Source organism: Mustela putorius, unplaced genomic scaffold, assembly GCF_011764305.1.
Source record: "Mustela putorius furo isolate JIRA1106 unplaced genomic scaffold, ASM1176430v1.1 tig00000407_pilon_pilon_pilon, whole genome shotgun sequence".
Classification (NCBI taxonomy): domain Eukaryota; kingdom Metazoa; phylum Chordata; class Mammalia; order Carnivora; family Mustelidae; genus Mustela; species Mustela putorius.
Genome location: NW_025421373.1, coordinates 6,511,579 through 6,527,897, shown reverse-complemented (window position 1 = coordinate 6,527,897; position 16,319 = coordinate 6,511,579). Strand labels below are relative to the sequence as shown.

The window sequence follows — 16,319 nt, the reverse complement described above, 5'->3', positions numbered from 1 at the left end:
CTGAAGCCCCTCAGACTGGCTGGCAGGATAAAGCTCTGTTTCTGCCCCTTTCTCCCTTGGTTATCTTCAAGGATGGGGACATCAGAAATCCTTCACTCGGTCTCTTGACACCATCTGCTCTGATGGCAAAAGCCTCAGGAGTCAGGTTCTTTCATCCTTTCACTTTGTGGTTCATTCCGCGGAGGTCTGGGGTCTCCGGGTTGCTGCTCTCCGTGGGTTTGGCCTCAGGGTGTGGGGACTTGCGGCTCAGTGCAGGAGAGGCGAGAGGAGGCTGATTTGGGAAGACACAGGGGAGCTGCAGAAGGATGCAAGCTGGCCCTGCGCCTGAACCGGGTCTTGGGTGTGTTCAGAGGCCCGGGGGGAACTGCGAGGCCACATGACCTGGGAAGCGGGGACAAAAGGGGTGGGACCTGACAGGGGTCCCAGGTGAAGAGGTGGCCACACAGTGATGAGGAGGAAGATGAAGAAAATGGAATGAAAGCAGGGAGAAAAGGGCATGTGATGGGACGGGTGCAGGGAAAGGTGCCGATGCCAGGGACGGCAGGACATGGTTATTCCAGGAGGTGGGTCCCGGAGAGCCTCTGTCCTGGGGGTACCTCCTTGCAAGGCTCTGTACACCCTCAGGCTAATCTGTGTGCCTCTGGCCCATGGCATCGGATAATCAGGGGAAACTGGCATAAGAGAGAACAGTAAATTTGCTATTTTCTTAGGAACCAGGAGTTATAGTGATGCAGTCACAATGGAAGCACCTGCTTTGAGAAGACTGTCTACCCAAATGTTACACTCCTTCCTCATCTCCCACGCTAGTCATCTTAATTGCATATGCCTTTCCCCTCCTGAAGTCCCTGTGTCAACAATGAAGGACTAATTATTAACACTGTGCTACAAGTTTCTCATGCACTTAGTTTTCCTCCCAACACCATGAGGTGGGTCTGGTCTCCCTCTGCTTTGGAACAGTAGGGAAATGAGGCACAGCGTGGCTTAGCAACGGGTGCAGGACCGCAGAGTGTACAGCCAGGGGTCACCTGGGAAGTCAGTCCCATAGCCTACTCCTAAACCCTGACTGCATGACCTCTGTGTAGACAGCATCTGGCCACAGCAAGGTAGGCCCATCAGGACCTCTGCGGAGACTGTACATAACTTCCCCCGGCCCCCGTGAAAGGTGAGGGACATGCCAAGACTTGAATCTCTGGGCTCCTGTCCTCTGCTCAACCGTTTGAATTCCCTTCAGAATGACTTTCCTGCTTCTGCTGGTGCCAGCCATGGGGAACAGTCACAACGAGACAAAAGGAGGGGATGTGAAGGTTATTCTCTAGCTTCGGATCTACTTGCTGAGCAAACCCTAAATTTTTATTAACAATTTGACTTTATTGCAAAGTGTGTAACTGAAGAGCGTTTTTGACGGAGGTTACGTGACACAGAAGCAGTTCTCGATGTCACCGCCTTCCCCAATCTCATCATGGGAAGGACAATGACTCACTTATGGCACACGAAGGGGAAGAGGGCCCGGCAGCCTTTGCAAACAATGTTGCAGGTGCGGAAGGCCACGGCAGACGTGGGTGCAGTTTCCTAGCTAGAGTTGGTCACAGAGGTGCCGAGGCAGACGCATTAGTGCTCAGGACGGCTGGCTGGGGCCAGCACCAGTCACCCAGGCCAAAAGCATCTTACTGACCTCTCTGCATGCCGCTCAAACATTATATTCTGCAGATGCAGGAAGTAAAAAATATTTCTCAGTGCAATTGATTTCACGTGAGCTGAGTATTGAAATTCTGAAGGGCAGGAACTCCTCTATGTCATCTTATGTCTCATTCATGAAGGCACCCATCACAAAAGAGTAAGGAGTGTCAAGTGGCTGGAAATGGACCACTCTGATGTGGAATTAAAACTATGAGTTCAGGCATGATGATCTAGTAAAGTTAAATGCAGGCAGCTTGTAAATATCACTAATCTGTGGAAGAGGGTTTTTTTTCCCCCCTCAAATTTCTCCACATGTAACATTTTTATTAGGGTAAGGGCTGCTCTCCCATCTTGAAGCTTAACAAGCAATGAAATAATCCTACCTGTCCTGGGTTGTTGACCCTGCTCTGGTGCAGCTTCGAGCAGGTTCTCTGGGCAGCGGCTGGCATCTGGGTGGGACAGGGCAGCAGCAGGCTCCCAGCTGGCAGGGACATGCTCATCGCCGATGATGGACAGCTTCCCCAGAGATTCCTGACACAATGACAACCACAAGTCACTGTTGACAGCTTTCAGGTTTCCTGCGCCCTAAGACATCACACACGAAAGCTCTGCTTTAAGAAATTTCCGAGATTCTGGGGGTAAGGCCGCTAGAAATTACACGGTCTTGTCACTCTGCCTAAGCCTTGGTTTTCTCAACTTTGAAATGAGGGTGATCAGGGAAATGCAAATCAGAATCACGTGGAGAATCACCCGCAAGGGTGGCTGTGACCCAAAACGGAAATAACAGGTGTTGGCGGGGATGGAGAGGAAAGGGACCTGCGTGCGTTGCTGGCAGGAATGGGAAATGGTGCAGCCCCTACGGAAAACAGTACGGACATTCCTCAAAAAAATAAAAATAGAGATACCATACGATCCAGATATCACATTTCTGGGTATAGACCCAGAAGAATCGAAAGCAGGTTCTCTAAGAGATATGTGTACTCCCGTGTTGATGGCAGCACTGTCTGCAATAGCTAAAATGTGGAAGCAGTTCAAGTATCCATTGAGAGATGAATGGACAAGCAAAATGTGGAACGGACCTATGATGGAATATTACTCAGCTTTAGAAAGGAAGGAAGTTCTGACACATGCTACAGTCGGGATGAGCCTGGAGAACATTATGGGAAGTGAAGGAAGCCAGTCACAGAAAGACACAGACTGTCTGATTCCATTTAGATGAGGTACTAGGAGTTGCTGACATCAGAGAGACAGTGGAGTGGTGGTTTCTGGGGGCTGGTGGGAGGGAATGGAGGGTTACTGTAGGACGGGCACAGAGTTTTCTGGAGATGGCGGTGATATTGCACATTATGAATGTTTGCCCCTGAACTGCATGCTTTTGTTAGGTGTATTTTACCACAGTCAAAAAACTGGGGACAGGCGCGCCTGGATGGCTCAGTGGGTTAAAGCCTCTGCCTTTGGCTCAAGTCATGGTCTCAGGGTCCTGGGATCGAGCCCCACATCCGGCTCTCTGCTTAGCAGGGAACCTGCTTCCTCCTCTCTCTGCCTGCCTCTCTGCCTACTTGTGATCTGTCAAATAAATAAATAAAAAATCTTTAAAAAACTGGGGACAAAATGGAGATAAGACTTGCCCTGTCTACATGAAAAAGTGCTCAACAACACTCAGCATCAGGGAAATACAAATCAAAACCACAGTGAGATACCACCTCACACCAGTCAGAATGATTACAATTAACAAGTCAGGGAACAACAAATGTTTGCACAGATGTGGAGAAAGGGGAATCCTCCTACACTTTTGGTGGGAATGCAAGCTGGTGCAGCCACTCTGGAAAACAGCAGGGAGGTTCCTCAAAAAGTTAAAAGTAGAGCTACCCTACAACCTAGCAATCACACTACTGGGTATTTACCCTAAAGATACGAATGTAGTGATCCTAAGGGGTACATGGGCCCAAATATTCATAGCAGCAATATCCATAATTGCTAAACTATGGAAAGAGCCTAGATGTGCATCAACAGATGAATGGATAAAGAAGATGTGGTACATATATACAATGGAATACTATGCAGCCATCAAAAATGAAATCTTGCCCTTTGCAATGATGTGGATGGAGCTAGAGGGTATTATGCTAAATGAAATAAGTCATTCAGAGAAAGATAATTATCATATGATCTCTCCGATATGAGGAATTTTGGAGGCAGAGTAGGGGGTTGCAGGGGGCAGGGAGAGGAAAAAATGAAACAAGATGGGATCAGGAGGGAGACAAACCATAAGAGACTCTTAATCTCAAGAAACAAATTGAGCATTGCTGGGTGTGGCAGGGGCGGGATAGGGTGGTTGGATTATGGACAGTGGGGAGGTATATGTTACGGTGAGTGCTGTCAATTGTGTAAGAGTGATGATCCACAGACCTGTACCCCTGAAGCAAATAATACATTATATGTTTTAAAAAAAATAGACTTGCCCTGTCTAACTCATAGCGTTTTATTTTATTATTTTTTTTACTTTATTTATTTATTTAATTTTTTTTGAGAAAGAAAGAGCGAGCACACGTACAGTGAGGGAGGGTTGGAGGGAGACAGAGACTCTTAAGCAGGCTCCACGAGCAGCACAGGGCCTGACCCGGGGTTTGATCCCACGATCCTGAAATCATGACCTGAGCCAAAATCAAGAGTCGGACATTAACCAACTGACCCACCCAGGCACCCTCATAGAGTTTTAAATAAAAGAGGATTAAGTGAACCATTATAGAAACCACATGCAGCCCACAAAAGGCTTTCTAGATGTAAGACATTATTGTCTTTATACTCGCTTAATGATATCCAAGACTATAAGAGCAGCTCCTCAGTTTAGCACTTAGGGTTAGGACTTATCTGAATAAATGAAATTCACATTTAATATTTCAAAATTTCACTTTAGCCAAGTGTCAATTATTTTATCTACCTTTCTTCTATCTAAAACCTACTATAAAAAGAGAAAATTCACTATGAAGTTATATCAGCTTTATTTAAAATTCACCCTCTGAGTTAAGTAGTCAGAAAGTGGCCCAAAGGTGGCAGCAGAGGAGAGAGCGGAACTGTATTTTAAAATGTTTAATCTTCTTATATGACGTTGGTCTCAATTTAAAAAGTATTCAATGAAAACAGTAGAAGACAACCAAGAAGAGTTAAACTTTTGTGCAAAAGTTTTAAATGCATCTCGAAATTCTTATTGGGAATACTCATTCACAATGACAAAAGCTCTATATAAGCTATCATGAATAAAACCCCTGATTTATATAGATATCCAAAACGGGCTGAGGATACTTTTTGAAACCTATTAACTTTGCATTTTAAAACACGTATGGTAGGGGGGGCCTGGGTGGCTCAGTTGGTTAACCTCTGCCTTCAGCTCAGGTTATGATCTGAGGGTCCTGGGATTGAGCCCCGCATGAGGCTCCCTGCTCAGCGGGAGACCTGCTTCTGCCTCTGCTCCTCCCCCTGCTTGCGCTCTCCCCCTCTCTCAAATAAATAAAAAAAATCTTAAAAAAAAAAAAAAAAGAAGAAAAGAACATATGCTAGTTGGAACCAATAACACTTTTTAGGAGGATGAAGAAGGATGGATGTTTCTACTTTTTCTATACAGTTAACAAAAATCCCTTCTGCCTAATACAGTTTTTATGACTTCATATTTTCTGGGTCTGTTTACACGTATGTTTGTATAAAGCACTCGAACACGCATCTTTATAAACACGGTCTTACAATCACCTCAGAGAGAAACTATTTATGTTGAGATCGTAAACAACATTCGTTTCTCTCACACTCTCCTTGCTTAAGTGGAAGTTTACTGATTACAAATGAGCAATTTGACAATTCTACATCGTTGTAGCATATGTGCAATAAAGCTGTAACATAAATAATACTGACTTGCATCTAAAGTAGTGTGTTATAAGTTTCTTTTTTTAAGATTTTATATGTAAGTAATCTCTACACCCAATATGGGGCTCACACTTAAAACCCCGAGATCGAGAGTCACACGCTCCCAACTGAGCCAGCCAGGCGGCCCAGCGTGTGATCGGTTTCTAGCGTGCCCATTATTTCATGTGATTCTCACAACGAGGGTGAGAATCATTCCACATCATCCCCAAAGTCTGGGAGAGAAAAGGGTCGCTCGGAACCTCATCAACTGGAGGGAAGCACTGTTAGGCTGTGTTTGATGGTCAGCCCAGGTCTGGGAGACGATCTGGGTCCAAAACTTGCCTCCGTGGTCCCCCACCCGCCAGCGGAGCAGAGCCGGTGCTCTTCGCCAGTCTCCCGCCCCCCTTCCCTCATCCACCATGGCCCCGTGTCCAGGCAAGAGAGGGATTTCATCGTCCGGCAGGCTGATCGATGACCGGATCCCTGGGCACGGGCCCCCACCTCCCTGCTGATACGCAGGCAGGCTCCCGAGCAGCCCATGGACGGCAACGAATGACCGCGACAAGAGAAGCCGCCAGCCACTGACCCTCTTCCAGGCGGGTCACGCTCTCACACACCCCATCCTCACTCACAGGGTAGTGACTCAGGTCCCAAGTTATAAAGAGGAGATCAGTTACCTTTTCCGCCATTCCCCCTGGATGAAAACCAGGCCTGGTCTCTTTGCTGGAAGTGGCCCGGACACAGGGGACGTCGGCTCCAGCGGTCAGATGCACCGTCTCCGAGGTGCTGGGCCTGGCGTCAGCCTCGGGCCTTTTGTGATGTGGGCTGACTCTGGCCACTGGTTTGTGCCTGGACCCCAGGCTGTCATTCTTCTGCTGGGCAGACCTGGGGGGATCTGTGTTCCCCAGACTCTGGGTGCCTGTGTCAGCTTTGTATTCTAATTTGGGGGAACTCTTTGATCCAGAGAGCTCCTTCCTCCCTGAGCAGCCAGGGCCACCCCTGTGGGCTTCCGCAGAGGCCAACAGGTTGGCTGCTCGGGAAGGAGTGTCCCCCAGGCCCTCTGGGACACTCTCCTCTAAGTCCAGTGAGCTGCCAAGGAGAGGCACTGAGGAGGCCTTGCTGACCACGGTTTTCTGGGGCTGTTCCCCCCGGCTGTTGATACCCATGACCTTGGAAGAGGTCATCAGGGTGTGCCTTGAGTTGACCTCTGTCAGAGGCCTGCTGGGACCGGGAAGGGTCCCCGGGAGAGAAATGCAGTCCCCTTCGCCGTCAAACTCTTCCTCATCGCTAGCATCGTCTGTGTCATAGCAGCCCACCCTCCTCTGGCGGAGGAGCGGGTTCCGGGGGGGCTGCGGGCTTCCAGGAAGACTGGCTTGTCTGGCAACCGTCACCTGCTTGTGGAAGAGCCCAGAGGACCGCTGGCTTCCTAGCGTCACAAGGCTGTTGGCTCGGGGTTTTCCTGGCTCCTTGTGAGCTGTGGGGATGGGGAAAGAAATAGTCAAATGAATAGGGTTTCCCGTCTGGCCTTGTTTTATAAATCCCCCCTCATTACACAGGAGCATTCCCACCCTCAAAACTGCTGGCCATTCAGCCTCTGGCCACTGACCACCCAGATTCAAGGATATGGCCTCCTGCAATTTGCACCCAGTAGACAGCCGGCTTCTCTCTCTCCTTTTCCTAATGGCCTCCCTTTTTGTTTGCTTAGTTTTATTTTATTTATTTTCTTAACCTCAACCTCTGGATTGTATGCTGCCTAGAGACAGAAATGTTTAATTCAACGTCCAGGATGCCTAACACACTGCTAGGGTTCAAACCAGATGCTGTTGCTGGGAAGTCCTCTTTGGGATGATGCCCGGAGACCAGCCAGCCCCACACCCCTGCACGTTCTGATCACACGAGGCCCTTCTTTCATTTGCAGAGACGGCTGGGGGCAGAGGGGTGCGGCACACAGAAGCTCCTAGAGCATGGTACTGGGAAGCCCGAGATTATATTATCTATGTAAGTTCCAAGCAGGGACAGGGAAAGCCCGTGCTGCTCAGCAAATCGTCCAGGGCTTGCTAAATGTATGGCGAATTACATGTGCTTCCACCGTGTGAGAGAAATGCTTCTATCAGGGGTGCCTGGGTGGCTCAGTGGGTTAAAGCCTCTGCCTTAGGCTCAGGTCATGATCCTAGGCTCATCGGGCTCTCTGCTCGGCAGGGAGCCCGCTTTCCTTCCTCTCTGCCTGCTTCTGACTACTTGTGATCTCTGTCTGTCAAATAAATGAACAAAATCTTAAAAAAAAAAAAAAAAAAAAAAAAAAAGCTTCTATCAGAGACAGGAGTAAGCTTGTCAGCTGTTCCAAATGAGAGCCAGAGTGGTCAAGTCTGCCTATCCTAAGACAGGGATGTTCTGGTGCAGACAGTAGAAACAAACAAACAAAAGAAAAGAAAAAAAGCGAATCACACCAGCAGAAGCTGGAGGAATCAGTACGGTTCGCATCAGATCATTCTCTCACAGTACAGTGAGAGCGTGATCAAGGAGATTTAGAAGCAAACAACTGTTTGACAACACCAATCTCTTACGAGTTCTGAATCTTTCACTCAGCTGCCTTCTTAAATCAATTCAGTTTGGGCCTGGTGAGGGAAGGGACCTGGGATTTGGCTAGAAATCCCTAAAACAGAAGGCTGTTAGGTGGTCACGCTGATTTCATGCCATAAATGTCAAGATGATGCTACGTAAGTAAGATCTGAACACTGACCAGGTGAGCCACCTCCAACACTCGGGTACAGAACATGAGCCTGGACCCTTCGACCCAGAACCAAGGGGCCAGTCAGCGGGGGGACGGGGGCTGTATTTTCCAAAAATAAATTCAGAATTTAGTCAGGGTAAAAAGTTGGCTTCTAGGCGACCAAAGCCATGGTTTCCAGGTCCCCGTTATATGTCCCCCGGACATTATACTGTCCTGCTATATAAACCAATGGGACCCGAGTCAGAGAATAGCATTGTTTACTGGAGGTTTTGGCTGGGGGGCCACCGTCCTCGGAGGTGCTGCCGCCGCTGCCCGGAGGGTCCTCATCCTCAGAAGCAGCCACCACGAAGTCTGACAGGGAGCCTGGGACGCTGTGGGCAAAGTATGGGGAGGCTTCGGCTTCAGACGTCAGGGCGTCCTGTTGGAGGAGACGGAGCGGGATGAGGAGGAAGGCACGCCAGAAGGCGGTTATCTGAAACAGTAATTCCCGGCTTCCCAAGAATACTCTGTTCTCACCCGTGGCCGTCTGCAGCAGTGGTGAGAGTGGACACCCACTCCCGTGGACCCTAAGACGGCTAAATTAAACAACTAATGAAAAAGGCAACAGCTGCTGCCAGACAATGTTTTTAAGAGATTTTTTTTTGGCCAAATGTTTAGCGATGACCAGAAAAGCCACAGAAGCAATATATCAACCAACCCAGGAAAAACACTGGGGGAAGAGATAGGAAAATGGGACGCCATTCCAAGCCACTGGTTCAGCCTAGTGATGGAATAGAAAAGAGGGGAGTCTGAGTCCTGTGCTCGGATCCACTGGGACTGAGCCATCGCCAGCTGGGAAAGATTCCAGTCTCCTTAAAGTCACAGGTCCCCCCGAAAACCAACTGGGGACCCCTCTATTGTGGAGCAGTTTGAAAACCGCTTCTTAAACTGCAGCTCAGTTCTTTTATTATTGCTCTATTCTTTCCTTAGTTGAGTATTTAATAAAAGAAACACCCATTTTTGTATCTTCTCAAATTAGCGTTGTTGCCGTCATCTGTGAAGTAGCCAAAACCCTCAGGGCTGACTTAAGGGCTCCAGGAATTGGTTCATGAGCCAGCGGAGTGAGGCAGCAGTGCGCCTTGACTCACCTTTTTTGCAAGAGAGGGACTCTTCAAGGGGGTACCTGTTGGAGAGAAAATTCACCAGACTGTCAAAACAGCAAAGCTCACATCCTTGCAAATATTTTACATTCTTATCCACAAAAGAAGGAGCCAAACACATTAACACCCCCTTTGCTTCACTGACACTGATGGACCAGGTGCATATGCATAGGTACCCGATCCCTACTCCATCCCAACTCCCATTTTCAGCCCCTGATGATGGGATGATCCCAGTCAGAAGTAACTTCTGAATCTTGAAAGTCTTTTGTATTGCCATTTCCATACACACAGTATAATTTAATTATAAGTGGATGCCCCTCGTCTCCCTTCCTCAATTATGTAATGCTTCACTGAGACCTTCACTGATCTGACCGCACAGTGCTCAGCACTGCACCTGGATCTAGGGAGTATTCAGTGCTATCTGTTGAGTGGACTGAAGGATCAACGAACAGAGAAACAACACTCAGGAAACTCACGAAGGAACTCGGAGGAGGGTTGAATACCTATATTGGTTTTCAGTAGAAGGATGAAAAGATTTAGCATCAACACTTTAAATTATGTGCCATGAGCAAAAAGATCTTGTGCATGAATTTCACAGCTTAATAAAATCTTTCATGAATGATGGCAGGGGTATGCCAAGGTTATGAGGGGACAGCTCGCAGGCAGGTCAGGAGAAGGAGCTGGCCGAATAAAGAGCCCATTATGGCTGTGGCCACTCTAAATATATTAATTACAGATGCAAATAATCAGGGTATTACATGGCTGCCAAAAAATCCTATGCCTTCCTTTTCCTCTGACAACCAGTAACTCATAGCTCAGTTCCTTTTTCTCCTGACATCAATCTTGACATTGGCAATATCTTGAGTTGAGACATGTTTGCAGAGTCCCTTTGGATTTCCATTCTACCGGAAACATTACTTTTAAAACTTGACGCAATGTTTCCCATTTGAAATTCATAGGAAATTCTTACTATCTCAATCCTTCTCTGCCTGAACTTTTCCACTTAAGAAGGCGGAAATCATGATTTGGGGAGCTTCTATGGTTACCCTTCCTAAGTTGAAATCTAAAAAAATATCTACTTATTATTGAAGGAAGGTTGCCTTACTGGGTGGAAATCTTTAGTTCACATGAAGAAACCCCAGGCTTTGGGATAGAGAACACTCTGTGTCTACCAAACAACCGATATATTGGTATTACTTTTCCTCCTCGGCTATTTCAGATGAATTACACATAAACACGTGAAATGCTGTTAACTCACTTTTGCAAATTATCTCATAGTGTAAGAAGCATGCATGATTAGAACTTTAATAAAGCGCATTAAGTAACAGCAGAAATCAAAAACAGCAGCTGGGAGAAAGCACAGGATCTGGTTGACAATGACTTCTGGCAAACCCAATGATGACAAAGAATCCAGTAACCCGACATGGGGCAGGGCCCCCAGGGGAGCTTCCTGAGAAGCCCTGCTGAACACTGAATGAAGACGGGCTATTATAGTACCTGAGCCAGGAGAGGAGCTGGCCTCCTTGCTCTCCTGATAAGTGCTGCGTGCGATCACTGCATCCATTTCCTGCTCTGAAATCTGATTTTCAGCAGAAAGCACAAATTAGATGGTTTTATTTATTTATTTCCCCCCAATAAAAGTAGCTAGGACCTGAGTCAGAGGCTGAGTGCAGATAAGGAAGGAAACCACAAAGCCCGTGATTATGTCCACCCTCGGAAGCAATGACTCAGGGCACATAAGGACACCGGGTTAGCCAATCGCTTCCGACGGTGTGTTTGGAACAAGGTCTTAGGCTGTTCCCAGCGTCGTTAACGCTCAGGTGCCACAGTTACCAACCATGGGCCAAAACCTGCCTTTCTCTGGAACTTTCACTTCTAATTCTTTTTTCCCCTAGATTTTATTTAAACAATCACCAACCTACCTAAAGCTTGTAAGAGTAGCGTAAAAAGAGGGTACTCTTTGTGGTTGTTGGTTTTAAACATTCTGCCACATTTACACTCATGCTTTTTTAAGACTGATTTGAGATATATCTATATCTATCTATCTATCTGAAATCTATTTATTTGACAGAGAGAGAAAGAGGGAGGGAGAGAGAAGGCACAGGAGGGGAGGGAGAAGCAGAGGAAGAGGGAGGGATAATCTGAGCACAGAGCCCAGTGCAGGGCTCGATCTCATGACCGCCAGACTATGACCTGAGCCTAAACCAGGAGTCAGAGGCTTAACCAACTGAGCCACCAGGTGCCCAGCTCATGCTCTTTCTACACACACACACACACACACACACACACACACACACTGCTTCACTTTTTACCAAACCATCTGGAAGTTAGCTGCAGACATCAGGAACCTTCACCCAGAAATATTTTAGCATGTGTCTCCTCAAAACAAGAACATTCTCTTCAATAACCCTGGCACTATTGCCATTCTAGGAAATGTAACACTGATACAAATGACCATCTAGTTTACATTTCTTATTCCAATTTAGCCAACTGTCCTAACACTATCCTTCAGAAATGTCTGTAGATGGAAGTAGTTCCTAAGAAGTTTGATGCCAGCTTGCAACAAGACAGGTTTTTCCTCTAGAATGCTTTCCAACACTCAGTTTTTCACCACCAGTGTGTTGCTGGGCAAAAGTGTCCCTTGAACTGAGCGGTGTACATCGTGATGTAACTGATTTGCATTCTGGTACAAGCTCATTATCTCATGGATCTTAGTAGACCGTCACCAGCCAACACCCTTGCATAGTAATGCTTCAGAGAAATTTCTTTTTTGGCAATCCGGAATTCAATTCAGGGTCTAGTTGCCATGTCTTTTTAGACTCCTTTAAGCCAGAACATTGCTGAGCCTTTCTTTGTCACAATGCTGATATTTTGGAAGAAACCCAGGTCAATCAAACCCTCAGTTAGGATTTGTGTGATAGCTTCTTTATGCTGAGATTTAGATGATGCACTGTTTTTGGGGGGCAGAAAAACTACTAAAACTGTTTCCTTCTCAGGCTTCAGAGAGGTATTTGGGGTCAATGACTCATGTTTCATGACTGGTGATAACTTTGACCACTTGGTTAGGATGGAATTCACCAGATCTTTCCACTGTTTTTTATTTTTTTTTTTGGTCATCAGTGAGTGATCTGTGAGGAGACAGCTTGCAACAGCATCCATATCGTGCTCCCAGTATGTTTTTACTCAACGGTTTTAACATTATTGATCATTTTTACTTGGATCAATTTTTACAATAAACTTTTCAAAATAGTCATTTTCTAACTTTTTTTCTTTCTATATTTACTGTTATCATGGTAGATTCATGGATTTTCCCCCCATCAGTTGTTACCCATAACTGTTCTTATTCATAGAAAAGATTTTTAAAAAGCCTGAGGTATGCTGAACTATGAGATATTTTAAAAGGCCATTACCTAACTTGCATAGAATTTCTTTTTTTTAAAGGTAAGAATACTGTAAATTTAGAATGGTAATTTTGTGTGGTAAAATAACATTTAGCATAAATAACATTTGCATAAGCATAGCAATTTGTACATAATAACATTTGTACATAACATTTGTACATAATAACATTTGGGTAAGCATAGCAATCTGTATAGGACATAAAACTATATAGGATTCAGCATTACATTTTAACCTAACAGATAAACCATAATCGCATCATGTTTATGTAATACTTTCTGGTGGGCCTTACAGGAAATAATAACAACAAACACACATACATGCACACAGGGATATAACTTGAATACACACACAGACACACACATACACATACACACTTCATAAAGCAAAGAGCAATGTTGTATAGATGAGTCAGGAAAAAATACCAGCTTAGACAGTGGTTGCTACTTTTTCTTGACATTAAACTTTCAATATTTGCAACTGTTTTTCTGAGTGGGAAAAAATGGTAGGGTTTGAAACAAGTGAAAGACTTCCTGGGTAAGTCTATTCATGCTGAGAGCCCCAGTACCAGCTAAAAATGGATCCCCCTGACCTTCTTCTGGCAAGTCCAAGATCTTAGCTTGTCTAGACCTGGAGGGTTTGAATATCCCAATTGGGCAGCCACTGCTCCAGTCATTATGAGAAACAGAAGAAAAGCAAATCCTTGTGGTATTTCTATTGGAACAGCATGAAAACTAAGGAAGCACATACATTTAGAACCAAAATGTACTATTGGCATGAAATACTGGGGTGAGTGGAATAAAAATACATTAAACATAAAGTGGAATCTTGACCAAAAGGAAAATACAGGGTGATGTTACAACTAAGAACACCATGTTTACCTATGAAGAAATGTGAGATCTAGTCAAACAAATACTAAAATCCTGGTTTTGCGGGATGTATCTCTAGCGCCGTCATGATGACCATTTTACTGTGGCTAGAGGCATGAATCAACCTGGATTCAACAGGCTCACAGACCACCAGTCCATCAGGATTATTATGCTTTGCACTGAAATGCCATTTTGATGTTTGATTATATTGGCAAATTAAATTGGCAGATGCTTTTGGGCTGAGAAGAAGCAGACCTCCACACAAATCGTGACCTGTGCTACGTTGGAATGGATTCTGAAGTCAGAAATGCCTTGAAGTCAGTGACTGCAAACCGTGAGAACTGAATTTTTTATGAAGTTGCTGAGGGACGTACTAGGTCAGCCCCAGCTTATTGGGATGCTTTGAAGGGGGAAGGGGGTAGGGGGTAAGGCCATGCAGGTGATGGAATCCAAGAGAGGACCCTGGAGGAAGGAGCCAAGACCACTCGAGCTGTGGGTAGGAGGCAGAATGCTATTAAAAATGACCCAAAGAGAGCCATGGGGGCAGGTAGGAGACAAAGGAGAATAGGTTTTAAGGGAAAGTGTCAAAACTACAAAGTAGAAAGGAGGAAAAATAGGAAGGGACAAGAGACAAAATGCAAAAAGGTAGGAGCAGGACTTGATTTTATATTAATGATATTCAAGAAGTTTTTCTTTACGACATCTAGGAGAATGCATGTAGACGAGAGAACACAATCTGGGAAACAAACAGTAGTGGAGTTGACTTTGAATCAGTCTAATGGTTGACCAAGCACTGTGGAAAGCCAGTGCAATGGACCCCACTGAGACACGAAACATGATGCCATATAATTTACATACTGAAGAAATCTCACACATGGGAGGACCCGCCAGGTCTCTCTGAACAGGCGTCTCACTCTCAGAATGGCATGTGAGTCCATCAAATGGCCTGGGCCCATTTAGGACATAACAGTACAAATGATACCTAGGACAGGCACGACAAGGGCTAATGTCCTTAAGGAGCATTTGAGTTGTTGGAAGAAAAGGTTAAATTTCATAAAGATACATCCGATTGTAATACTAGAGACAAGCTAACCTAAAAACACTTTTACATCAAGTACTCGAAACAACAAAATAATAGTGCTCAAGGCCAGTAGAGTCCAATTTGCTAAAGGCCTCTGGTTAACCTTAAAACATTCAAAGCAACTGCTTCAGTATAGAGAAGATACAATCACATATCAGCAAAGTCCGAGGAAACAGGGGCTATGATGGTCTGCAAGTTCAATAATGTGATATCGATGCTGAAAAAAAATTAGTGGGCTCCTAAGCCTTAATTATAGAAGTATTCTGCTCAGGTCAAGGATGGCCTGGACAGACCATTTAGTCCAGTGCTCTCAGATTTTCTGGATGCAGAAACCCAAAAAGGTTCAGTATCTCACCAGAGGTCAAACCACCAGCTGGGACGTCCTAGGAACCCAGTACTCTTATCTTCTATCAATCATATTTTATTTTATATATTTTTTAAGATTTTTATTTATTTATTTGACAGAGAGAGATCACAAGTAGGCAGAGAGGCAGGCAGAGAGAGAGGAAGGGAAGCAGGCTCCCTGCTGAGCAGAGAGCCTGATGTGGGACTTGATCCCGGACCCTGAGATCATGACCTGAGCTGAAGGCAGCAGCTTAACCCACTGAGCCACCCAGGCGCCCTATCAATCATATTTTATATTCACCAATAACAATATCAAAATTTCCTCATAAAATTTCTACGAGCGTGAAGACGAAGAAGTCCAGACCCGTGATTTGTTTCCCATGGGTATCGGTTACCCTGGTCGCCATGTGACCACAAGCCACTGATGACCGTGCCCAGCTGGGTAAACTGTCTCACCAAAGAGTGTGCGTCATCATAATAGCACGGGTCCCACTGCTGCTGCACAAACAGCCACGCCCTCTGCCCCTCCTCAGAACGATATGAAATACTTCACCTTTGGGTTAGGGTGCCGGCCGATGACAAGGCGAACGGGTCCTGGGGGGCATTTGCTCAGGATGGTATGGACCTTGCTTAAAGCAGCGTGGCGGACGTTGACCGAGTTCACTTCCAGGATTTGATCACCGCGGCTAGGGAAGGCAAATGACCAGCACTCTGAGGTAACAGCTTTTTACAGGGTCTTACAGGAGAGGTTTATAACATGAAGTCTTTTCTGAATACCTTAAGCAAGCAAATGACATCCTTTTGTCTTTGCATATGGGTAAAAAGGCAACACGTTCATAAAGCATGTTGGATATTAAGCTGGCAAAGGAGTCATGCATATCTGAGTTAAATAAATTGATAATGGGACGATAACAAGGGTTTTCATTTCTTGAGCACATGGTGTAGACCGGGTGCCCCTACGAACAATTCACATAACACTACTTGGACTACGTATTATTATTCCTATTATTTAGATAAGGCCCGAGGCTCAGAGAGGTCACCCTGACGTCACACACTATTGAAGTCAGGTCTGTCTCCCTTTTCATCACAAGATAGCCCCTTGACCACCATCATTTTCTTTTTTCCTGACATCTTGAAATGATTATTGTAATATAATTCGAGGAGGAAATATCTGGAGCTCAAAGGTT

General features: G+C 45.6%; 1 protein-coding gene across 10 annotated transcripts in view; it reads right to left on the bottom strand.

Moving 5' to 3' along the window:
• PDZD2 (PDZ domain containing 2) overlaps positions 1-16,319 on the bottom strand; it is a 349,162-nt gene that overhangs the window by 16,550 nt on the left and 316,293 nt on the right. For all 10 annotated transcript variants that reach the window (XM_045079443.1, XM_045079442.1, XM_045079441.1 and 7 more), the window contains 6 exons: positions 15,686-15,818; positions 10,936-11,017; positions 9,427-9,461; positions 8,561-8,717; positions 6,246-7,042; positions 2,061-2,208 (listed from right to left, as the gene is read on the bottom strand). In XM_045079443.1, coding sequence (XP_044935378.1) covers positions 2,061-2,208; positions 6,246-7,042; positions 8,561-8,717; positions 9,427-9,461; positions 10,936-11,017; positions 15,686-15,818 — 1,352 coding nt within the window. The remainder of the gene's footprint in view (positions 1-2,060; positions 2,209-6,245; positions 7,043-8,560; positions 8,718-9,426; positions 9,462-10,935; positions 11,018-15,685; positions 15,819-16,319) is intronic.